Source organism: Sylvia atricapilla, chromosome 6 (assembly GCF_009819655.1).
Source record: "Sylvia atricapilla isolate bSylAtr1 chromosome 6, bSylAtr1.pri, whole genome shotgun sequence".
Classification (NCBI taxonomy): domain Eukaryota; kingdom Metazoa; phylum Chordata; class Aves; order Passeriformes; family Sylviidae; genus Sylvia; species Sylvia atricapilla.
In genome coordinates, this window is record NC_089145.1 from 11,125,844 (window position 1) to 11,151,124 (window position 25,281).

The 25,281-nt window shown below is 39.9% G+C and overlaps 1 protein-coding gene across 3 annotated transcripts in view; it reads left to right on the top strand.

Annotated features, from left to right (window-relative positions):
* Positions 1-22,665, top strand: part of DENND5A (DENN domain containing 5A) — a 62,048-nt gene extending 39,383 nt beyond the window's left edge. The window contains exons 10-25 of one of the 3 annotated variants that reach the window (XM_066320772.1): positions 84-177; positions 2,115-2,222; positions 3,152-3,283; positions 4,827-4,979; positions 5,805-5,909; positions 8,118-8,202; positions 9,606-9,690; positions 10,658-10,786; positions 13,051-13,172; positions 15,008-15,153; positions 15,707-15,825; positions 16,989-17,170; positions 17,970-18,052; positions 19,301-19,424; positions 20,253-20,421; positions 20,640-22,665. In XM_066320772.1, coding sequence (XP_066176869.1) covers positions 84-177; positions 2,115-2,222; positions 3,152-3,283; positions 4,827-4,979; positions 5,805-5,909; positions 8,118-8,202; positions 9,606-9,690; positions 10,658-10,786; positions 13,051-13,172; positions 15,008-15,153; positions 15,707-15,825; positions 16,989-17,170; positions 17,970-18,052; positions 19,301-19,424; positions 20,253-20,421; positions 20,640-20,823 — 2,020 coding nt within the window. In that variant the 3' untranslated portion in view covers positions 20,824-22,665. The remainder of the gene's footprint in view (positions 1-83; positions 178-2,114; positions 2,223-3,151; positions 3,284-4,826; positions 4,980-5,804; positions 5,910-8,117; positions 8,203-9,605; positions 9,691-10,657; positions 10,787-13,050; positions 13,173-15,007; positions 15,154-15,706; positions 15,826-16,988; positions 17,171-17,969; positions 18,053-19,300; positions 19,425-20,252; positions 20,422-20,639) is intronic. The other 2 variants (XM_066320771.1, XM_066320770.1) reach the window with 2 other exon arrangements.
* The last annotated feature ends 2,616 nt before the right edge of the window (positions 22,666-25,281 follow it).

The following is a 25,281-nucleotide window of genomic DNA, read 5'->3' on the forward strand; positions in this document are numbered from 1 at the left end:
GTTCGGTATAGGATAAGCTGGAAATTGTCTCTGCCCCTCCCCAGACTGCTGACATCTGGCTGATGTTATTCCCTCACGTTTAGGTGGACAAAGAGGAACGCTCCTGCTCAGTGGAGGCGGAAGGACAGACAGAAGCAACACACGGAGCACCTGCGTCTGGACAATGACCAGAGAGAGGTGAAAATTGCTCAGCTCTAGAGATCTGATGTTTTCTTTCCTAATGGCCTGAAAAACGCGCTGCAACCTTCTTGAAATGTCTAGACAGTTACTTGCAGTTCATGTCTGCTCTCCCTTAAGTGTATTTGATACAAAAGAAGTAGCAGACCAGAAATACGTAGTTTTCTTATTATAAAAGTTATGTCATTTTTGCCCTCTCTCAGGACAAAATTATTTCATCACACATATAGGAGAGCTCTCTGAAAATATTATCACATGACTTGAAGTTGTTCTGGTTTTTTTTCTTTTAAAGGGGATGAGTGAGAAGAGGGTAATTAGTAGTTTTCAGCCATCTATTTCCCATCTCTAAGTAACTTAGTCACCTTATGCTTTGTTTGTGTATTTGATGGAGGGAAGATAATCACCTCTAGAAAGGGACTAATTTCATCCTAAAATCAGGAGCATTGCCTTTTGGAGCTGCCTAAGTGTCTTCTGTAGACCATAATAAATGTCTCAAAGTGACAAAGTGAGAGACAACCACATTGCCAAGGTGAGAATGTGAAGCCCACCCATACTGTCACGTTTGTGTCTGCCTGTTTTTACCCAGCACAATTTGATGCTGATTTACCCACCTTCTGAGCTGATGAACATCTCTCACCACTGTTCCTACAGCTGACACAGTTTTTCTCTGTGGTGAAGTGAACTAATTACAGTACAGTTTCTGATTCATATGGTACAGACTGCAAGTTGTTACACCAGGTGTTGATTTATGGGTAATTCCAAGAATAGTCTGGCTCAAAACATTAGAGGTTTTTTGTTTGTTTACTAACGCCAGAGTTTTGCTTTCGTTTGTGTTGTTCATTGAAAACAATATTCTCTTGCCTTGTTAATATCCTTAGAAAAGCTTAATTTTGAATTTTAAACGAGTAGCAGCCTTGTGTCTGTTAGGATAGTGTTGTGAAACTCAAGTGTGTTTGTTCAGTTCATCCTTTTATGGTAGTGATGGATTTAATTGCCTTCCTAGTGTACTCATTTCCGGAATTTATTTACTGGTTTGTTAAAGTTTTGTTGAATTATAGTGTCATCTCTGTCATCCATAACCATGTAACAGAAAAACGTCTGCATAATAAAAAAACCTCTATGAGTAGTTTCTGGCTTTGACATGTTCCATATGCTCAGATAACTCTAAAGTGCTTTTTACTTAGATGTAACAGAAATGAATAGAAGCTGATTTCTAACCTCATTACTGTGCTAAACAACACAATTGTTACAGCATGTAAACTTCTGAGCTAATTACAAATGCAAAAATCTACCTCTGGTCTCTGGGGTGTTTTATTTGTTTTGTTTTTTTTTTAACTGATTCCTCACAAGTTCATTTCCTACAGGAGTTATTCTGTCTCAAAAGACAAATAATATCTGAGGAAAAAATATTTTTAAATACTTGCTCAGCTGGAGGTACCAAGTGCCAGTGGTAATGGTGCTGTTGTTTTAGGGGTTTATGCTCTACCTCTGGTGACATAATGGTGATTGAGCATTGACCTTTCTCTGGGTGACCCTCAGACTTCCACAGTAAATTTGAGAGTGGGGAGGGAGCTCTTCTGAGGTGAACCTAAGGTCAGGCTGAGCAGGAGGTGTCAAACTGCAGCCTTGGGAGTTTGAAACAAGGTGAAGCTTTGCAACAAAAATCTGTACAATTGAGACTTTTTACTTGTAAACATTTGTGCCCAGTGGAGGGCAGAGTTTACACCAATCCACTGATTTAACACCATCTTTTCTTTTTTCCTTTCAGATTCATTACTTACGAATTTATTTTTATGTTGAATTCTTGGGAGTTCTGCGTTGTATTATGTCTTCACTCTTCCTTTTCTGTTTTGCATGCTTGCTTTTATTACTTCATATGTGCTTACCACTTTCACTTTACATCTGCTTGGCTTTTTGCTATCAACTTATCCTGCCAGCACCTGGACTTTTCCATGTCAGAGCTTCAGTTGCAGTTATGTTTAGACTGGGACCAGCATGATTGGCCCTTCATGCCCTCTATAAAATCTGTGTCAGAGCATTATCTGGTATGTCCAATGCACAATATGACTGTAATCATAGTTCTGGATAAAGATGCATAATTAAATGTATATATCATAGCTCTCTGGTGCAAGGCCAGGGGAGAAGGTGGGGTTGTTTTCCCTCTTTGTTGTGTTTGACAGATCTATTCAGTAACATTTCAGTTGGTCATTATTTCCATGTAAGTTAGAGAGGTTTCTTGTTAATTTGATATATGTACTAACCCTGAGTATTCCATCAGTGCCTATACAGGACTTTCTTTCTATCACTAATTTTCAGTTAGCTGTGCCCCAACCAACCTGTGATCACCTGGCTTCCAAAATATTTGTCATATCACTCTTGTCTCTGGGGTGAAAACAATGGCAACTCCTTGATGGCAGTAATAGGAGCAGAAGAGCTCTTTTGAGTAGAGTGGGTTCAGGAAATGGTTTTCCTAAAACATGCAGCTGGTTCACAGCTGAGAGATGTTGCTATCATTTGCATTTTGCAGCTGCTTCCTGAAAGAGCAAACTTTTTGCAGTCCCCATGTAGACCAGTCTGCCACTTGAATAGTCTTGGTCTGGGTAGGTTTTGCAAATTTTCATTTAAATGAAAAAAAATGAAAAGACAATTGGCAGTGGTGCAGGGAGTAGTTGTATCTCTATGCATCTGAATATCCTTGGCAGCTTGTATTGTGTTTTTGTAATTCTGCAATGTGTGTTCTAATACCTTATAGACAACATAAATGGGGATTTGACCTCTGGTGAAATAGCAGTTTAAGTGTCTCAGCCCTAAATAACGCTGGATATAAAAAGGGGCCTTTTCTGAAAAGAGGACCTGATCCTTTCCTCCTCACTCCAGAGGTGTGGGTTATACAGATAAGTTTACTGTTTTCTCTCAGCCAAGTAGTCTCACTTGCACTTTTGTCTGTGTTTGTCCGTTTTCTCCCCCAATCCAGAAATACATCCAAGAAGCCAGGAATCTGGGCAGCACCATTCGGCAGCCCAAACTCTCTAACCTCTCTCCATCAGTAATTGCACAAACAAACTGGAAGTTTGTAGAGGGCTTGTTGAAGGAATGCCGAAATAAGGTAATAACAGAGAGTAATTCTGCTCTCCTGCACCTCATATCCATCCTTTCTGGACCATTTTGTATCCAGTATGTTTGAACCCCCCACTCCCCACTTTTCTGCCATCTGTTTCTGCTTTATTCCTATGAGGATTTTTGCATGGTGGTGAGAAATTAATGAAGAGATAATGTATTCAGAAATTCTGCAAGGAGCAGAGACTTTGTCAAGCAGATTTATGACAGAGATTGAAAATTCTGATGGGTCTTTACCATCCTGCTGCCCAAGTCTATTATAGCACATTTTGGTTATAACTAATTGGACAGTACTATTTCAGCAAGAGTGAATAGTCCAAAGGAGAGGCTTGTGGTGAAAATACAGAAGCTTTTCTCATAACTACATTTCTAAGGTGTAAGGTTTTAAGCACTTAACAAAGAAATTTGGCATTAATTTGTAGACATGCTTCACCGGGATATAGTTGGCAACATATTATTAATCTGAAGTAAAAGTTAATGTTTAGAAAAATACAGCAAAGAGAATAATTATGAAATAGACACATTCTTGCCTAAAAGTCAGTGGAAGTAATTACTATAGTAATTAAATACAACTTTTCATAAAACTCTATTTAATACGTGCATCTACCTCTGGTTTCACTTAATGGACCTGTCCAAATAATTCCCATCCCTTAATAGAGGTGCAGTAGATGGTGAAAATTTTTGAAGGTAGACTTGGCTCTGTGACAGTGAGAAATTGCCAGAGGGGATGAGGGGGAGAAGCAGCTAGGGGCTGACTTGGACGTCATAATCTCCACCAAGACTGTCCAGAGGCACTTAAGGGAGTATTCCTCATTTGAAAGCGAGTCTAGAATAGGAACAAAGATGAAAAAAAGTGTGTAAGAGATGAGCAGAACTGATTCCCTCACCATTTTTACCTCCAGTGGGCTGTATGTTGATTGTCTTTTGACTGGAAGACTGTACTTCAAGAACTGGTGAAAGTTTTGTTGGCCAGTATGAAATTGTGCACAGTTTAGGAGAATGTGACTCGTGGGGAAGCTCAAAAGGTGCACCCTAGAATGGGTTTGGTTTAATCCAAATGCCCTTCTGGCAGAACAGCATCTCCCAGGAATGAGTTATCTGTGCTTCTTGGAAACACTTGGGCTCACTCGCCTCCCCTGGGGAGGGACAAAGTGTCCGCCTTGGGGAGTGCATCCAGAACTCACCAGGCTTCAAACCTACCCAAGATCTGTGTTTTGTGGCCTTGCTGCTGAGCATCCAGCTTGTTAATGTGTGACCTGCTGTTCCCTTTGTGGGGTTACTCTGTAGAGATGATTTGCCCATTGGAAACCCTTTTTAGAAAACTAGCAGATCAGCACTGATGCTGTCCTGGCTTGAAAACCAGGGATAAAAGAAGGGCAGTGCCGCACTAATGCCAGAAATATGTATATACAGCCAGTTATTCTCTCAAAACTTTGTTATCATGTGCTTCCTTATTGGTCATTTTAAAAGTGTAAGTGGTCTTGGAAATTCCTGGGAGAGATTTACCTCTCTTTCACCTTGTCCTTTTTGAGACTAAGAGGATGTTGGTTGAGAAAATGGGTCGAGAAGCTGTGGAGCTTGGTCATGGTGAAGTGAATATCACAGGAGTGGAAGAGAACACCCTGATAGCCAGTCTGTGTGACCTCTTGGAAAGAATATGGAGCCACGGTCTGCAAGTCAAGCAGGTGAGGAATAAATATTCCTGTACATTGCAGAGCACACTTTCCTAAGGTTGTGTGATGCATTTCTTCTCTCTGTTTTCAGAGAACACCTTTAGTGTGTATGTAGATGTGTTAAAATACTTGTGTGTCCCCCAGTCTTTTTAGTGTCAGTTCCAACCCCCCTGTCTGCCTCTGTGTTGTGGGATATGTGCAAGTGTATCTGTGGATGTGTTCCACAGGTGACTTTTGGGAAGACTCTCCATTTAACCCAGGGTTTTTGTTTGGTTTGGTGGGTTTGGTAGTTCTTTTTAAATAGGATGGTAAAAAACCCCCTACTGCTGTATTCTTAATACTTTTGTAAATGAAGTTGCTAGGCTTCAAGGCAGCATATCCTAAAGGTGCTCTCAGTGGGATGGGGGAATTGTTTTCCTGAAGGATAATTTAGTATTTTGAAGTAACAGTTTTGCTGTTTTGGTTCTTCCTGAGTGATGTAGGTGTACTTAAACTATGGTTACAAGATTGCTAGCTAGAGGTGTTGGGGTTTTGTATGAAATTAATAATTGTTTTGCTCTTCTGTTTGGAGTCACTTGTGGGACAAGATGGAGTTTGGAGGGCGTTTATCAACTTTACTCCTCCCTTGTCAAAAGGAGTAGCAAGGGCGGAGAAGATTATAACTCCTTTTTTTTTGAAAGAATATATGTTCATAATCCAGACAACTGTAATCCAGTATCTCTGTTCCCAGCACCCAAACACCAGTGTTTAACTCTGCTCTCCTTCAAACAATACAACAGTTTTCTATGTGAAGATTTATCATGTGATTCTCTCCCTTCCCTCTTGTATATCACTTAGGATAGAAGCTGTACTGCTTTCGTCTTAGAAGACAGAGCATCAGTATACTCTGCTTCAACCCAGATTTGGGCCTTTCAGACCACCAGACGGCCAACCCTTCATAAGGTTAATGCTTTGGATTGATTGCAGATGTTGGCAAACAGTGCTGAATGGTGGAAGAAGTAGTGTGGTGGCATAGAATAGAGGCCTGATGGAGGAAGTGCAGTATATCTCATAGTATGATCCAGAGTTTTAAAAAAATAAAAAAGTAAAAAAGCACCACCAGTTCTCTGTGTGCTCTGGCCTTTATGAAATATTCAAAAGCCTGCTGTTTCATACATCGATTTTATTTTATTTTTCAATAATGAGCCAAGGAAGACTCTTCTTTCTCAACTGACCATAGTAATGAGGATGGCTTTCCCTCCACCAATCCCTGCTTTTACCTCTTCCCTGCTGATGAACCCCAGTAGTCCTACATTAGCTACCTACTGATTTTTCCATCTGCAAAGGGAATCCATGCCTTCCGTTGTCCCGAGCAACGCAGGGGAGTTGTGATATAGGATCTAATGACTGAAGTAGTCTGGACTTTCAGAAGGCCTTGGTTATTCCCTTGCCCATTCTCTATCCCACTGCTTTCCTTAGGCTGTCTTCCTTCCCCTTATAGATCCAGCTTGCATCATCATTGCTGTTTGGTGAAGTTAAAGGAGAGGTCCTCGGTGCTGAAGGAGCGGGCAGACACTGCATGAGTTCTCACATTCATCATGGTTGTTGACATCGATTTGCTGCAGGATCCTTTGTTGCTGCTTTCTGTGATCTGCTGCAGTTCTCCCTGCCATGGCAGCTGGTTGCTGAACACTAGACTGTGTGTGCATGTGTGTGTTTATTGGGAGAAAACACAGTTTTAGACGTAACTCTTTGCTGGGTGATATTTCCATGCTCTTTTTTATGTGTTTATAATAAGACTTGCAGTTTTGGCTTTCCATGTTGGATCTGTCAGGTACATGCAAGGCATAATGGACTTTTTGTATCCTCACCACTGAATGCATATTTTTAATAGATTTCTGTCAGCACAGATGTTACAGACACTCTAGGATTTATTTGTCCGGAGGTATACCACTTCTGGAATAATCCCTCTCAGTCAATAGTTCTTTCTGTCAGCTCTAGGGAGCTATAGGATGGAAATGGTTAATGATTTTTAAACATAGTTTAAAAAAATTAAAGATGAACCATCATTACTGCACTTCTGGAAAGGCACTTAGATAATTTTAGATTAAATTGATAGTGCAGAATTGACAACTATTGCTTTACAGTCATGGTTTCTTTCTGCACAAAGCTGTAAATAAAAATATGGCCTTATAATATGACAGCTTTTCTGAAATGTAGAATTGCTAGATCCTTACTGGGATTTCAGGTTAATACATTAATTTAGGAAGATAAGTTGTACTAATTACCTGTAAGTATTCCAGTTGATGTGCTGGAGAGCCTCTGTTTGCTTACTGCTGCCTTTCTGCAGGTTTGCAAACTTTTGATTTATTATGTGAAATATTTTATGATGAATCCAAGAATCTTTGTAGTTTCCCAGTGAAAGATTTTCTCACTCTCTGCTTTAGGCCACCAAGGGTTTAAGAAAGCAGCATAATGAGCAAGGTGCACCTTTTAATGTCATTTGATGGATTTATCTTGGCCTAAATATTACATCCCCAAATCTAACTTTTGAGTTGGTTTTACAATGTGTAGAACGGGGGTATTTTTGGTGACTTTCACCATCCTGCTTATATTTTGGGATATCTTACTGTGTTTGTGATTATCCAGATGCATTGCCTGCTGAAATTGAGGGGAATCTTTTGAGATTCTAAAAATGGGCAGCATTTATCCATAGCCCTGAGTTGCCCTGAGGGGAGCAGGACTTGGCCTGGGTGTGTCTTGCTCAGGCTGGCTCTGTCTCTCTTGTCATTTCACTGCTGGAGAGGCAGGCAGGGAGAGACCCACAGGACAGGTCACAGCCTCAGATTTAAAACTCCATGTGCACACAACATTTTATGAGTGTTTGAATGTTTTCCTATCGTGGTAATGAACTAAGAGGGAGGAAGTTCCATTGACTTTTTCCCATTACCAGAATCATTAGATCCCAGTAGTCTGACTCTTGCTTTTCCTTCTCAATCTCTTTACAGCTCTCAAGTGCCTCCAACTTGTGTCTTATTTTTGGTTTTTACCGTTGACTTTATAGGGAGAAACATCTTTTAAGCAAGTTTTTGTCAATGATGTTTTAAACTTTTTTTTTTTTTTTTAATTCAGCTAGTAGTGATTTCTTTAACTAATATTTTTTAATTTTAGGGAAAGTCTGCTTTGTGGTCTCATCTGTTACATTACCTAGAAAACAGACAAAGAAGAACCACATCAGGCAGCTTCAGTACCTCAGGTAAGATTGGCATCTGCTGGAAGAGGATGATTAAAAGCTGTGAGTAAGAGCTGCCTGTCCTGCAGAGGTTTTTTTTTTTTTTTTTTTTTTTTTTTCCTTGGAAATACCCTTCACTCAATAAACTGAATCAAGTGTTACATCTGATACAGGTTTAATATGGGCCTGGTGTGTTGAATATATTTCATGAAAAATAAGCTGGTTTGTATTGAGCCCAGTGGTTTAGGTCTGGGATTGGAGTAGCATGGTAGTCAGAAACCAGAAATAGGTTAAGCTTCAGAGATAGGCTTTGAAATGGATTTCTCTGGTACATCACCCTCCATGTGACACACAGGCCCTGCCTGACTGGCAGAGCAAATGATCTCATGGGTGGGGGTGGAAAACAAGTACAAACACACAAGATTGTGCTGTACACCCTGAGGTTTTACATTATGGCTTGTAAAACCACTGAACAGAAGGCTTATTGTTTAAAAGAAAAACTTCAACTGAAGAAATGTATTTTAATTTTTGTTGCATCGAATGTTGCAGTAGAAGCAATATTGCACATAAGATCCATTGAAAATATGTTTCTAGGATTATTAATGTAGTTTTTAAACATTACTTCTTGTGTGAGGTGGGGCATAGGAGATAAATTTGGAGAGAACAGTAGGTTTGGGCGAGGCAGTGGATGTCTTGTATTTTTTTATTTACAGCTGCTGTAAGCAAAGATTTGAGCATTAGTAACATGCACAAGATCCTGTAAGCAGTCAAAACCATAGATTTGAAAGTTTTAGGGTCTCCTGAATGTCTCTTAGTTCATAGTGGTTTTGTGTATCAGAATAAGTCACAATCAATTCTGTGCCTTCTAACTTGGGATTGAGGGCAGGGACTGTATTCAACATAGAGTTGAGTACACTCATTCTGGAGTGGAATTTGAAAGATAAGAGTAATAATATTGCTTGAAAACCCCCAAAATGGGGTATTTAAAAAGTAGTGGTGCTATAGGAGTGTGCAAAGTAATAGCTCAGTAAGCATAGGATGTGTGGTGTACTGAGTACAACATATTTAACACTGTTCTCTGGTGTCAACAGTGCCAGTCAGGGTTACCACACAGCAGGAAAACAGGGTGGTCTTTAGAAAAAAATGCTTGATTACTATATGTCTTAAGCCATTTGATGTCATACCAATGTCAGCTGAATCTAAGCTCAGTAATGTGTTGATGTTTAGTGTGTGCTGGTCTGTGGAACCATCTGTGTAGCATCTTAGATTTTCATGTCATTTGGAGTGGAAATACACCACAGTGCCTTCACAGAGTCACCAGTAATACAAGAGTGCAAACTGGTGTTGATTCACCTTATTTTTTATATCGATTGTAAAATCTTTAGGTGGATTTCTGCTAACAAGAAATTGTTTTCTTCTGAATGTAGGAATACTTCTTGATTCAGAAAGACGAAAGTCTGATACAAGTCCAGCCATGTCACCTCTCAGAATCTCTCTCATCCAGGATATGAGGTGAGTTTGAATTGTTAAACAACCCAGAACCCCCCTGAGATTTGTTTCTGTGTCTGCTGTGCACCATCCAGAAAAGCCTGTGTTTCCTGCAGCAGGAGGGAGCTGTGGGGAAGTTGAACTGTTTTAAAGTAGATAGATCAGCCTTTTCATTGACCTTTTCAGAAACAGGTTTCATACTGGGGAGGTTTTATATTGTCAGAGCTATTAACCTATGGAAATACCATGACAGAGTTTTCATATTTTTAACATTTTGTGTATTGGTTTATTTCCACAGAGGTGTGGGTGTAGTGTTTGTGTTTTCTCAGTCATTGCTGAGTTGGTTGCATAGTTCTGAGACTGCTTTTGCTTCTCAGGGAAGAATGCAGTTTAGAGAACTTGTTTGATGTAAAGAGTGGATTTATCTAACATTCAGTAGTGTGAAGAAAACTACAACTTCTGCCCCATGCCTTCCTTTCAGCACACTGAAAAGCAATATGCATGACTTCTGAAACAACCTTGAGAGGAATTTTCTTTTCCTTCTTTTTCCTTACAGCATCTGTTTTTTTTTTCAGTAGGGAAGAGTGAATTGAGGATTTGCTTGCCTTATTAAAATATACCATTTGTGTCTTGTGTGCAAGAAAAGCTTCTACTGAGCATGCAAAGACAGTATTTAATTTTCCAAAGCATTCAGCCATAAATATTGCAGCGATAAGGTCCAGAATGAGTCCTACATCATGTGAGACAATGGGCCTGGTTTAGAATTTTGTAAATAGGGCACTGCATTGCAGATATTTTCTTTTCAGGCTCTTATTCTCTTTGAGCTAGAGTGCAGGGATTTTTTTATTGTGCTGAATATTAAGGTGATTATGTTTCTTTTTCCTATAATTTACCTGATATTTTATGTTCTTTGGAAAACTTCAGCCGAGCTTGGTTCAAAAAGACTGTCATGCTTTGACAATACTGAGCATTTCTTTTTCTTTTTTTCCAGGCATATCCAGAACATAAGTGAGATCAAAACAGATGTTGGCAAGGCCAGAGCCTGGGTTCGCCTCTCTATGGAAAAGAAGTTGCTTTCTAGGCATCTGAAACAGTTGCTTTCAGATCATGAGCTCACAAAGTAAGATGGTTTATCTTGGGCAAAGCTTTTTAAAAAATTAAAATCTATATAATTGTTTGGTTTTAAAAATCCAGGTGTGCCTATTTTTGTATCTGCTTAGCAGTGTGCAGAAGGCATGGAACAAATTGTCTTTCTGAGTGTGTGAGCTGTTTGGGAATTAGGATTCAATGCTGGGGTTCTTCACGTGCATTTTGACATTTATAGCCTGCTTTACAACATCAGGTGAATTGCTTTCATATTAGTCACATACAGTGTTTACTGTGTGGAAATTAAAGCCACAGTAATTGTCATTAATTTTAATTGAAGACTTCTTTCTGGAGACAGCTTAACCTATGCTGTCTGCTCTTCCTTTCCTCTCCTTCCACTCACCATCTTCCAAGGAATTTCTGCCCCAATCCCCCTGAACCCCAACAGCTAATTATTTGAGATTTGCCTTTTCTTGTATTATGTTGGACTTTCTGATGAAGCTGTGTCTTCAGTGAATAAGGAAAAGCTGAAGGATAGAGTGAGGACAGCTAATAAATCTACCTGTATCTCCAAATTAAGGTTAAGCTTCTCCAGTGAAGTCAACAGTTCAGATCAGGTTAAATTTAGCAATGCTTGTCCCATGCAGAGCGGGTGCTGTGAGGGGACTTTCCACACATCACCACACTCCATGTAGCCTCACAAAAGAGAAGGAAAAAACCTTTTAACACTGGCCAGTGTACTCTTCATCTATCAGGCAGATTCTGATTCTCTGGAAGAGGGAGACTGCAGCAAAAGTATGTTTAAAATGAAAATGACAAAGGAGCAACTTGTAGAGGATGACATCAATTCTCTGTAATCATGTGTGCTTTGTGCTGCTTATTTAGATATCCTACACAGAGAGCTGCTCTAAGTGGTGGTTTGAAAGTGCCTCACTTGTTTTTAGAGGAAGCACTGCTAAGTTCAGTGAGGTACTGAAAGTAGTGGTGCAACTTCTGCTGTTTTACAGTTAACAGGGTTGTGTGTTGTTCTTTTCTGAAACAGCTGTTCAATATTTTAATTATCCCATTCTCTTTACTCAGCATTTGTTAACAAATATAAGGAAAATGTAACGTGTTTGGTTTCTTTCTAGTCTGCAAAGGGGGCAGGGAGAAATCACATGGCTTCACTGTCCTGAGACCATTATGTGCCCAGGGAGACAGAGAAACCTTCCCCTTTGGAAAGACAGGACAGCACATACCCTGACAGGCTGTCAAACATTTGATTCAGATTATGCAAATGAAACACTGACATGGGCACCTGTGAGACTTTTGTGACTTTGCCACTCTTGTGGCTACAGGCAGGTTAGCCTGTAGTCTCAATTTAAGTCTCTTGATTTTCACTGAACATTTCCTGTCAGTCTCTAGTGTTAGGTTTGTTATGTAAGTGAGAACATGTCCGTATGTTGATTATCATTGATTTGTTTTGCAAGTTTCTGTCTTGTGACTTGCTGACTTCTTTGTAAATTGATACCTGAAGTTGCAAGGAGTTGTCAGGATGCTCTCCTGGCAGGAAAAACCTATCCATGGCTGTGTCAGCATTTCTAATACCTAATTCCTGCATTCATGAGGGTTTAGATATTCCTGCAGCATTAGTTGGATTTTGATATATTTCTGCATTCTCTTCTTTTAAGATTATTCCCAACACTTGTATTATATATTGGTTGCCACCTTTGCATGCCTATCATTTTGGTTATGTCAGGAGCTGCATACTGTCAACACTGAAACAGTGTTGGATTAATGTGCAGGTTGTTGTCGGCTCTGGGTGATCACCTATAGCCAAATACAAGCAGATGTCCTCAGTTTTTGCCTTGTGTCCTTTGAGAACAGTCTTCTGTCATACATCATATGCTGGAGAGCTCTTCCATGGCACCCTCTGCTCAGAATTAACTTAGGAGAGCTCTCTTTGCTTCAGTTCTCTCATTTTACATGGTCAAAAGCAGTCAGAATTTTTTTTTTTTTGAGTGCCAAATTCCTTTATCCATCTTGGAGTGTTTTTGGGTGGGAGAAGACCATTAGACCAAATGTTACATTTGAGGGGTGGAAGATAATGAGAATTGGAGTGATTGACTTTGGAGATGTCAGCCTTGCAGAGAGTCGATGTATCTTGGCACATAGAAAACTCTTGACTCTCCCAGTATCACTTCTCATTTGGAATTGCTTGCCCATTATTCCTAGTGTACCTAATAAATTTGCACAGTAGAAAGCGTTTCACTGCAAGCATCTTGTTACTGTGACAGATTATGTGTTTTGCTTTGTCAGAAAACTCTACAAGCGTTACGCATTCCTCCGCTGCGATGATGAGAAAGAACAATTCTTGTATCATCTCCTGTCATTCAATGCTGTTGATTACTTTTGCTTTACCAATGTTTTCACAACAATCTGTAAGTATTTGCTTTTCCTGCAACTCTGATTTCCAGCTTTGGTTGAGTCCTTGTCCAAAATTCTAAACAGCTCTGAGCAATGTGCTCTAATGTAATTGTTCTGCCTTTTTTTTTTTCCTGCCTTTTTTTTTCTTCCCTGGGATCCATCTGTGTGTTTTGTATTGCTGTTTCCATGATCTTCTCTGGTGGGCAGGAGTTTCTCTCTCTGTCACCTTTGTTTCTAACTTAGTAAAATACTAAGCTCTAATAAATTTAGTTGGAGGTGAGTTCTCAACTGAAATTTTTATGGTGGGCTTGTTTGCATGATCCTAAATAAGCACAGTGTGGGTTGTTCACTATCAAGGTAAGAATATTAATGCTTGTTGGGAATTAAAAGAAAACAAACCTTTCCTACTTTGTTCTCAGGCTGGTTTGCTGTGTGCCTGTGTCTGGGTTTGGGGTAACCATGAAATGCCTATTGAGGACTGCATCAGAACTTTTCAACATAATTTTTTCTTTCTTATAGTTGTTAAAAACATGCTCTAGAGAAGCTATTATTGATGTTTAACTGTGTTACAGGGTTCTCAAAGGTCTGTGTGCCTGCTGCCACTGGACCTCACTGGGAAGGAAAAATAAGGAAAGACTTTAGCAAGGCTTATAAAATTGGGGGTGGGATATGTGAAAGGAGTACCCTTGGTGGTGTGTTGTGATTTATACTTCTGTGTATGAAAGACAAAGCAAACAGACATCCAAGCAAAATAGCTTTTGGTCTTGAGGGCAAGTTCTGGATAATGTGAAAATCGGGTCTGCTGGAGGCAGTTAAATTGTCACTTACTTTAGGACTATCAGCACAGAAAATAAAAAGGGAAACATTTTAATTCATCTTTAAATGCTATGAGCATTGGGCTTTTAAGAAAATCCAACCACCAAATGCTTTCTCGAGGGCACTGACAGCTGAGGAGATGCTGAGGAAGAAATGCATTAAACGCCTCAGCTGAAAAGCCCTGACTGTAATCTGCTTATGCACTGTGAAAGAAGGGCAGGAAGCCAAGAAACACAGTGACCATTCAGAGAATTGGATTTTATTATAAAAGGGTAGTTAACAGAGGGCTGTGCAGGAGATGCTGGGTGGTGGAAGTGTATGTGCCTCGAGAGTCAGAGAAGGGACTGCAGTGCAGGTGATACTGCATGGAATTGCTCACAGGTAAACCATTTGAGCATATGTGTGGTGCTATTTAGAAGGGAAAAACATTGCTTGTTCTTTTAAGAAATTGATAAGTCCTAAAGTTAGCATAACTGAGAGTGACATGGCACAGAGAAATTTGCAGCATTATGCTGTATTTTCACTGGGTTTGCTCAGCCATGGTAGTGAGTGCTGCTGCCATCCATGCCTGTAAAAAAGGCTGCAGTTAGTACCTGAGTGGTACCTGGGGGGAGTTGTGCAGTGTGCTGAGCTGCAGTGCAGTCCTGGATACAGGAATATCACATCTTTGCTTCCTTGTCACTAAGCTGAGGATAAGTAACCATCTTTGTGCCGTGTTGTGAGGTTGGTAAGTAAAAAGGGATTACACTCATAAGAAGGCATTATTCCATCCAAATTTCTTTCTTCACTTGACACTGTTCTGCTGTCAGCTCTGCTTCTTAGTGGCTGCTGTATATGTGTACACTTCCCTGTTGTCAGTCAGTGCTTAGTGTGCAAGTGTCAGCACGATTAAATAGGATCTCTGATGCTCTTCTAACAGTTTCACTGTACTGCAGTGCTGTTTTATGACTTATCTTTTGTCCTTCTCTTGACTAAAGTGGTTATATAATTATCCTTCTTCACTTCTGAAGTGTTCTTTTTTTTGTGTTTGCAGTGATACCATACCATATATTGATTGTTCCCAGCAAGAAACTCGGTGGCTCAATGTTCACAGCCAATCCTTGGATCTGTATTTCGGGAGAACTGGGTGAAACAGGAGTCCTGCAGATTCCCAGGAATATATTAGAAATGACTTTTGAGGTTTGTGTTTCTTGATACAAAACTCGATTTGAGTGTTCTGTTTGTTCAGTTTTTAGTTCTCCCATTGCTGTACCACCTTGCCATACATTTCCTATCTCTGTGGTTAGACACAGATAATTTGTGCCTGTGCATGGCACATTTAACCTATATTTAATAACATGCAGAGCAAAGTGACTGACAATTCCTTAGTGCAAGGGATAGACAGGACTGTCTTTATGTTACCAGTGTGGGAGGTGTCATATCCTTTTCTATTGGAAAACAAAGAAGTAATTCTGCTCTGATTTTTGCATGTGTGTTTGTGCATTGAGTAAAATTGAATTGAAAAATCTAGTTCAGCTGATGTGCTCTGTGCAGATCAAAATAGTATTTAAGGAAACAAACAAACAAAAACAAGTAAAGCAGTTTACCACTAAAAAGCTCAGAACCAACCATGCAGTCAGAAAGAGGAACCTCATTTCTGAGTTTCTGTCTGAGCATGTTCCCTAATAGTTTACTCCCCCAACATGCTGCTTTCTTTCTGTTTCCTCTGACAAACTCTTTGTTTAATTTACAGTGCCAGAACCTGGGAAAACTGACCACAGTGCAAATAGGACACGATAATTCGGGGCTGTATGCCAAGTGGCTTGTGGAATATGTTATGGTCAGAAATGAAATAACAGGGCATACTTACAAGTAAGTATCATCCTGACATTTCATGTGGGGTAAGTAGAATTTCTGCAGGGAGCTGGCACAGTAGAGCTTGTTTGATTAGAAAGGTCTGATCCCCTGGGACTCTGTGTCCACAGTTGCCTGGACCTGAAGGCACAGAAAGATCGTTTGGCTTCTGGCATTAAACAAATCGTGGCTCTTATGAATTCAAACAGGGTTTGCAGTTTGCAGATGTTCATGTCTCATATCACACTGTTGGTGGAGAGGATGAGTTGGCTGTTGTGCAGCTTAGAAATAATCTGCCTTGAGCCCAAGGAAGAAACAGCAAGTCAGAGCTTGCTGCTTACCCAATATAGGTTGTATTTTAAATTAGGACTGGGTACTCCAGGTGTTACAGAGACCTTTGGACACAAGCTGGAGCACAAGGCTTTATGGGTGTTAGAAACCTGTGTTTACATGGGGAAAGTAAAGGAACCAAATTTACAGTGAGAATTAAATTTATTTGTATTGGATACAGCATAGTTTGGTGCCCTGTCCCTTGTATAGAGAAACTGTCAGGCTCGTGTTGATGTCAAATTGGTGGGTAAGTCCATTCAGCACTCCATGCCAGTTCATTTGTAATTAAATGAAGAGGAAAGATTCTATTTTTGGATGCTCTTCAGTTTTCCAATTCAGCTGATTAAACTGCCATCAACATTGGTTCAGAGAAAGTGGTAATGAGCAAATGAGCATGTGTGCTTTCTAGTGTGATTTAATACCTCAATTCAGTAGAAGTACTGGTGTTCTGGCATTTAAGCATGTGTTTGGGCTGTGGGGTTTTGTGCAGCTGGCCTGCTATGTAGTGTGTTCAGTGTATTTCCTCATCCATCTGTGAGGTGTAGTAGGGTTTCCCCTTTTACCCATTTTTCCTCAAATCACATGCTACATACGGGACTTGAGCAAAATCTGCTTTGTGATCATCTACTGCAACACTCAGCACAAACTTGGAACTGGGAAGCTGTTTTACTTTTGCTGCCTGTGCTGGCAAAAGCCAAAGCCAAGACCTTTTTACTTGTTGCCAGATGAATGAAGTCTTTCTAATAATTTCTGTAGCAGGGTTTGGGCTTTAGGCAACTGCAAAGTTGCAAGTCTTTCGCATGGAATTGAGTCTGGATTGATCCATGTATTTATCTCCTTGTTGCTCTCAGGTTTCCCTGTGGAAGGTGGCTTGGGAAGGGAATGGATGATGGCAGCTTAGAGAGGATCCTGGTGGGAGAGCTGCTGACTTCCCACACGGAGGCTGATGAGCGGCAGTGCCGAACCCCTCCCCTGCAGCAGTCTCCAAGCATGATCAGGAGATTTGTCACTATCTCACCAAACAATAAGCCAAGTGAGTGCTGGGGATTTTCTTGTCTTGTCCTGTTCTGCATCATCACCTGAGGGCTTGCAAACACTGGAGTTTGGAGAGGACCTGTGAAACTCAGCCCAGTGTCCTGCTTGAGCTCCATCTAACTTCCAAATTACAATCCTGGGCATCCTGTTCTGTGTATTTAAATTTTGAAATCTAAAAGGATGGCAGATGTGTCTGTGCTCCTGGTCCAGTGATGGTTTTTGTATTGTCCTTCACCTGTGGAATGAATACTATGGAGGAAGGTAGAAATTTGCTGCCTTTTCTCTGTCTCCCCGTCATGGATGAAGAATCTTGCTAGTGGTTTCTATTCATGGACTTCTCTTTGTTTGCTGTTGAGGTCAGTGTTCTGTGGTTGTCTTATTCCTGATAAATCAGGTGGTTCTTTTGTTCCCAGCCATACTTGGGTTTGCAGCAAAACTACCACAGGAAGTATTTCCAGGATGCCCAGATTTCTTAGTCCTAAACAAAGCACAGCTCCTTTTCTTAGCTTTGGGACCTGGTCTGAAAATTCACTTAGTATGTAAAAAACCCTTTTCACTGTTGATGTTTTTGAAACACCACAGTGTTAACTTCAATATAAGACCAAACCATCTCCATTCCTACCTCCTCAACAATAAATAAAAGTAGGGTTGGGTTTCCATTACCCACAGCTCAGCAATGTTTCCCTAACAGAATGCGTTATATTGGTTCTTGCTCCTCTGCTGTCCTTTTTGCTGTAACCCTCACACACAGGTACAATTTCTGAAGCTGTAACTGCATATATTTTTGTGTTTTGCAGAGTTAAATACTGGTCAGATACAAGAAGCTATTGGTGAAGCTGTTAACGGTATTGTCAAGCATTTCCACAAGCCAGAGAAGGAGGTGAGGGGTTATTGTCTGTGTAATGTGTGTAATGGCACTGCTGTCCTGAAACTCTGATTAGTAAACATGAGAGAATGTATAGCAGAAATAACTAAACTGAGTGAACAGCCATGTGCTTGAGAATTCCTGAAGTAGGGCAAAAATTAGATACTGAGACTGCAGAGACAGAGATGGTGCAGCCTCAAACACCTCTGTTTTGCTGCTAACTGGAGCATTCTGTTAAATGTTAACACTCTGGTATTGAAAATGTTGTTACTAGTCAGATTCTACCAAGGAATCTACAGTCTATAGACTGTCAAGAACACTGCTTCCTGTTTAGTTTGTTCTGAATTAACTGACATTTTACATCTGCATTGAGTTCTAAGTAGGTTTTTAATGTCTATTTTGCATTATCTTTGCTACTTAAAATGTGAAAACCCATGGGCCATTTGGAAAAAAAAAAAAAAAAAGGAAAGAAAAAAAAGCCACCCTGAAAACACCCACATCCCCTGAAGCAGAAATGCTCCTAAAGACTCTTTTTCATCACACATGTAATCAGCTGTCACAGCAGTGATTTTCTGAAGCAAACCTTCAGGTAGCATGCCCCTGTCAAATTATCACAGTCCAACCCTTGTGAGCCAGACAAGTGTAGAGCAGTGCTCTATATGGATGGCTCTTGACAGGAATTTTTACAGCTAGGTCTTCCAATTCCTACAGCACCTCTCTTCTAAATTCATTATGGCATGACAAATTCATGTCCAGTGTAATTCTAGTCAATGATCACACTGATGATAATCTCAAGTGGTCATGCACTGGTTTTGCAAAATTGAATTTGCCATCAGGTGCTGAAGAAGACTTTCATTTTTTACTGGGCATGAAATGTTGTATTTGTTGATAAGCAGAGGTACCTATTACACTGGATCTGTGATCTCTATTACTTAAAAAAAGAGGACAGTATTTTCCTAATTTTTTGTAGTGATCATTATTACAGGTAAAACCTGCTCATTATCTTGGCCCATTTGAGGCTTTGTTTGATGATGACGATGACAAGGCCCTGACAATGCTTTCCTGAGCCTCATTTTTAGGGAAGTCAATCTACTTTTGCATGCTCAGGGCTTGTGAGAACTCGGCCATCCTGTCTGAGGTCACTGTTAGACAGCAGATTTAAACTTCAGGCATCTGTTTATTTAAAAACTTAATGGGACCCTTATGTCCCAGAGTCCCAAAGGGAAGTGATGAGCATATTGTGCTTTCTATGTGTGCTGGCAGAGAGGCAGCCTGACCCTGCTGCTGTGTGGAGAGAGCGGGCTTGTTTCAGCTCTGGAGCAAGTGTTCCAGCACGGATTTAAATCACCGAGACTCTTCAAGAACGTCTTCATTTGGGATTTTTTAGGTAAGTGGGAGGATGACATCCCAGAGCCTCTTTGTATCTTTGAAGTACACCCGACTGTGTTCCCTGTCACTGCTGTTGTGTCTCAGCTGGTGTGAAGAGCAGACTTCTTGGAGGCATCTCAGCAGCTGAATTGCCATGAGAGCTCCTACCTGCTTTTGCTGTCTTGAGAGAGAGCCTCTGTCTTCTGCCAAAGCTGACTCTGTACTCAATGCAGTAACTGGGCTTTGTCCTTCTAGCAGTAACACTGTAAAACAAACTTCATTACTGAGGAAGAGGTACATAAATAGGGTGGTGAATTGACACTGGGTAACCTTGTTCTTAACTGAGCACAGTGAAAACAAGAAACCACACCTGTAAGGGGTTGAGTTGTCTTTCAGAGCACAACAGGTGGCTCTAGTGCTGTGGGTATGTACTGGACATTGTAATAAAGGGTTATAAGCATGCATTTTTCACACAGTGGTCTAGGTTCCTTGACACAAAGCTGAAGAAGTCAACTGAGTTCACAAACACGTTTTAAAAAGGAATTATTTTTAATAATGTTTCTATATTTTTAGTAGGTATTTCAGCACTGCTGTTCCCCTTATACAATCATTTTATTGCACTCAGATTAATTAGATAGGTGAACCTCTTTAGCATTGTTCAGAGGGAAGGTAGTGGAATCCCAGTTTTATACAGGGGGAGCACAGGACTGAATCAAACAGAAAAAATCAGTGCCTTAAAGTAATGATTCAGGAAATTCGTAGATGAGCTTTGATCCTAAGCTTTTCAATTTTAATTCTCTCCTAAATGCACTGATGAAACTTCATTATGTCTCACCATTCTTTTAAGAAAAAGCACAAACATACTATGAGACCCTTGAGCAGAACGAGATGGTCCCAGAGGAGAACTGGCAGACAAGGGCCAGGAATTTCTGTCGCTTTATCACTGCTATCAACAACACCCCTAGAAACATTGGGAAGGATGGCAAGTTTCAGATGCTGGTGTGTCTTGGAGCCAGGTATAAGGAATTTTTTTTATTACTGTTGATATTGATATTTTAATGAAATGAAAAATGTTGCAGACTGGACAGGTAATTCCCAATTCCCTGTCTCTTAGAGATAAGTGGAGAACACGGTAGGTCTGCTTAAAAGCAAAGAATAAAAATCATGTCTGTGTAGATGTGAAATTAACTTGGCTTTGTTTTTATTCCCAAACTGCCCCCTGGCACCTTGTCAGAGACCACCTTTTGCACCACTGGATCGCCCTGCTTGCAGACTGCCCCATTACAGCCCAGATGTATGAGGACATAGCCCTGATTAAGGATCACACGCTGGTGAACTCTTTGATTCGGGTGCTGCAGACCTTGCAGGAGTTCAACATCACCCTGGAGGCGTCTCTTGTCAAAGGAATTGACATCTGACCTCCTGTCCCACAGGAAAAACTGTCTTTGCAAACACAAAAAAAGCAACAAGGAGTGAATCTCGTTAGTATGCAAAAGTTCTGTCTTGCCAGTACATTGTATCGTGAACTTGTTCATGGCCCAAAAATGCAACTTTGACTTTTCTTGAAGGAAACTGCAGAAACAGTACAGGCAAATGGATAGAAGCTGTAAACTCAATGTAAAAAAGAGGATTTTGGTATAAATCTATTTTAGAGTTTATTTGCTGATTTGCTTTTTACACACTTTCATGTGAAAGAGATAGAGATGAGTATTGTGCAGCTTATTTTAAAGCTGCAGTATTTCCTTGCCATAGAAAATGTGCAGTGAGCCTTTCAGCATTCTGTGAACTTGCCTTCAGATATGCTGTATGTCATAGACCCCAGTGTATACACTCCATTTCTGCTGAGAAGGTCATTCTATAGTTTTTAAACTAATATTTTATATATTAACATTATTACCAATGTTTGATTTTTAAAGTGTTGGGTCATGTTCTGCTGCAAGGGAACTACAGATCTGATCTGTGCTTTTTTAAATAGCTCCAAAGCACTGATTTGTCAACAATTATTTTTTTCCTTAATTTTTGTTTTCAGTATTATTTTTAGTGAAATCCAGGAGACTGAAACGTGAAATGTCCAGAGATCAAAGTAATATTTTTCATATTGGTACGTAATTGCACAGAAGAAGAAATTGTCTGTTTTTTAACTGATGTTTTTTATTTATTTAACCTATCATTGTGTTTTGTAAGTTTGTCTTTAAAAAAAACAAAACAACTCTTCTATGATACAACTGGCTATATTATGTTGCAATTCAGAATTTACAGTGTAGCCCACTTAAATGAAAAACCTGGAATAATTGTTCATAACACAAGAACGTTTCCACTTAAACCAGCCTTTTGAAGCTTGGTATATGGTTGCTGCTGGTAACTCTCTTAACTGCTAATAAAGAGGGACATGAATTCCCCAGATGCCAGATGACTAAATAAAGATCTTTATGCCCCATCTGAAATAATAACAGTATACCTGACTAACAAATATAAGGATTTCTTAATGTTTCTGAGAAGACAGTGGTATTAAGGTTTTTTTCTTTTCCTTTTGAGTGCATATGTCTTGGATCCCATTGTCACAGTCCGCATCATTTGGAATGCCTTTGTTTTTAGCAAAGAAAGTTTAGTCCATTTCTACTATGAAACACAAACATTTTGAAAGCTTAATTTATTGGAGATCTGGAACTTGGCAGATGCCTAAAGGCATCTCTGTTCATTTGAATCCTGTGATAAAAATCTCTTTGAAATGAATATGTGACTTAAGAACAGGCTGATTTATCAGCACCACAAATTACTGTACAGAAGTTCAGGGCTGTGTATTTAAGAGGTCTCCACTGTATAAACTTATCTCAGTATTCTCTCTCTTCGGAGAAGCAGAGTCCAAGTTTTTTGGTTCATACAATGTTGTAGCACTTTTACTTTACCTACAGCTTAGTCACATCTTGTGATAGTTTTATTTACATAATTTATGACTATAGCACATGTATTAAATTTTTGGCTATTTTTACTTTTGTCCTATTTATTTCATTATTAAACAGAGAAGTTCCTTTGTCGCTACTTATCAGAGCAAGATTCTTCTTTGATTTCACAGTAGCATCAGGAAGATGTGAGGGCAGTGTCTGAGCCACTCCTCACATGGGGTGGGTGTGAATTCTTTCACAGCTTACAGGAGCATTTCACAGGAGGATTCCCTGTGTGTGCAGGTTTGGTTTTGTTGGTGGTTTTTAAATTTTTCTTCCTGCTTTGGAAGGGCAAAAATAAAAAACAGTTGTACTACATTCTGAGAGTTTCATGTATTCAACTTCATGTTGGGATAGTCTTTATATACCTGCCCCAAATTGTTTATGCATTAACAATAGTAAAAGAAATTTTTGTTGTTTTTCATCTGTCTTGAAAATGACTTTACTAGGTGTGTATATTTCACAAGGAGTATTAAGTAAGAAAGGAAAATTCCATATATTGACCTTAACAGAAGAGTTGATCCTGTTAAAACCATATGTCTCATAGTATTAAGGATGGATTAATTTTATTTTGCATGAGGTAATTACCCTGAACTAAGGGGTTTTTTTTTAATATTTAATTTGTTTTTCTTCCTTACAACAGTTTACCTGGTGAGACATGGTACCATTGGCTGAATGGTTTTTTTGGTGTGGATTGTTTTGCCCTCATTAGGACAGAGATACCTGGGATGGGCAGAGGCTGGTATTTGGTGATTGCCAAGGGTGGGCTCCTTGGCTGGCTCGTGGGGATGATGCTGTCCATCAGTGAGAACATCCTGAGTGCTGGCTGTCCAGTGCAAAAGGAAGACACAGACGTCATCTTCCAGCTCCTAGGTTACTTTATTCTCCCAGGAAAAGCCAGTTTGAGATAGACCTTCCTCCTCTTGTCACAGGGGCCCTGTTTTTAATCCTGTTAGGGTTCAAAGCACTTTCTGCTGTGGACTTCCAAGTCTGGAGGGATTTGCTCCACTGATGCAGTAGAAGGTTCTGAGATGCAGCAGCCATAAAGCTGGTTTTGTTAGCTCCATAGACAACCAAGGAAGAGCAAGATAGTAAATACAGCCTGTGCCAGGATTTTGGGAAGAGATTCGGCTGGCATGTGTAAGAACAGTCCAGTCTGTAGGAGCAGCCACAGTCCTCATCACTCTGCCATGTTCACCACAAACCCACCCACTGCTCTGATGGCTGTTCCTAGCAGCAGTCCCACAGGATAAGGTTATGATCCAGCATTTGCTCTTGCCATGACATTCTGCTGAACTTTATAGGAACAAACAGTATAGTCAGAGCCTTTTTATCCAGAGCTTTGTAAAATCTTTCTCCCTTTGTTCAGAGTAATGCAATTTAAACTTTTTTTTTCCAAAATAAAAGGGCAGGTTTGGTAAGTACAGTCAGTGTGGCCGGGCCGTTCTGTTGTTCAGTGGGGATTTTTTTGGTAACAATTAATGAGAAAAGATAATCTTTTTAACAACACACATTCATTCTGGAGAGAGAAATGCAGTAATAAAAAAATAAGCAGTTCATCATGCAGTAAATACATCGTGCTAAAATGGCCAAATGTTTACAGGCTCATACTGATTTGAGAGGAAAAAATAGGCTATCACCTATCAGTCATTTAGGCTTCTTTGGTTAATGCTACAATGATACTTTATACAAAAAGAAAATGCAGATTAATAAAGACTTGGTCTAAATGTAATTAAATACTATGATGATAAGTTTATATATATATTAAAAAAAAGCCTTTACCTACCGTAAACTTTTAACCACCTGATATTCTGTAGCTGAAAACATATTCATGAACTGGAGAATATTCCACAACTTTTTCCATTACAAAGAGTATTTTTCAAACTGTTCAAATGGGACTCACTAGCTGGAAGATCCATACTTTTTATGTGTTTTAAATTCATGAATATGTTAAGATTTCTGCAGTGAAACTATTCAGAGTTAACTTTTTCTGTATATTGTCAAATGAATTTTGTCCGTAGTGAAGAGACTATAGGATACTTGAAAATACTTGAAGAAATTGTACATGTACTTCACATCTTTGTAGCTCTTTATTTTATACCTAGAGATTGGCTGTTAAACTAAGATAAAGCATCAATACCTTATAAACTATATATTTTACTACATGGGGAAATCACTGGCTTGTTTTTTTCAAGGGCCGTGTTGAAGTTTACATTATAATGACAAAACCAGGTACTGTTTTCCTTTTTAATTCTTCCTGTGACATTTCAATCCATTGGACATTAAATGTGAATTGGATATACAAAGCAGTTTTACAGGTGTAGCTCATTTGCTGAATTGCAATAAAATTTGTCTTCTAACATGAAAAAATAGCATTAATGTGCTATTTTCATAAAGCCTGTTATGATTTGGCTGATCATCTGGCTCATTTCCTGGCTACAGGTCTGTGGGACATTTTAGTGCCTCATTTCAGGAGACCTTTGTTGTACAGTTTTGTGCCTGATCTGTTCACCTACAACTCCTCCCTCCCAGCTCGAAGATCGCCTTCCCCCAGTCCATCCTTGCCAGCAGTGGGAGAGATACCTGCTCAGGAATCAGGGAATGGGCAGAAAGGGAAGGCAAAGGGACCAGTGCAGGCCTTGGAAGGTGCCCCTGAGCACACACACACTCAGATGTGCTGCCATTCCCTCTGTTTCAAACTGTGTGAGGTCATCACTGAGGGTCCTGTACCACCAGGGAAGACAGAAGGGAAGGAGTTGGATCATTAATTTGGAGGTATCTCTGTTGCTTTACCTCTCACACCCCTCTGGTCTGGGCTGGAGGCTTTTTTTTATGCAAAGTGAAATACCAAGAGTTAATATCCCTCTTGGGGGAACCGTGTCCATCTTCCTGAGCTGGGGCTGATCCTGCACTGCCAACTCCTGATGGTGTCAC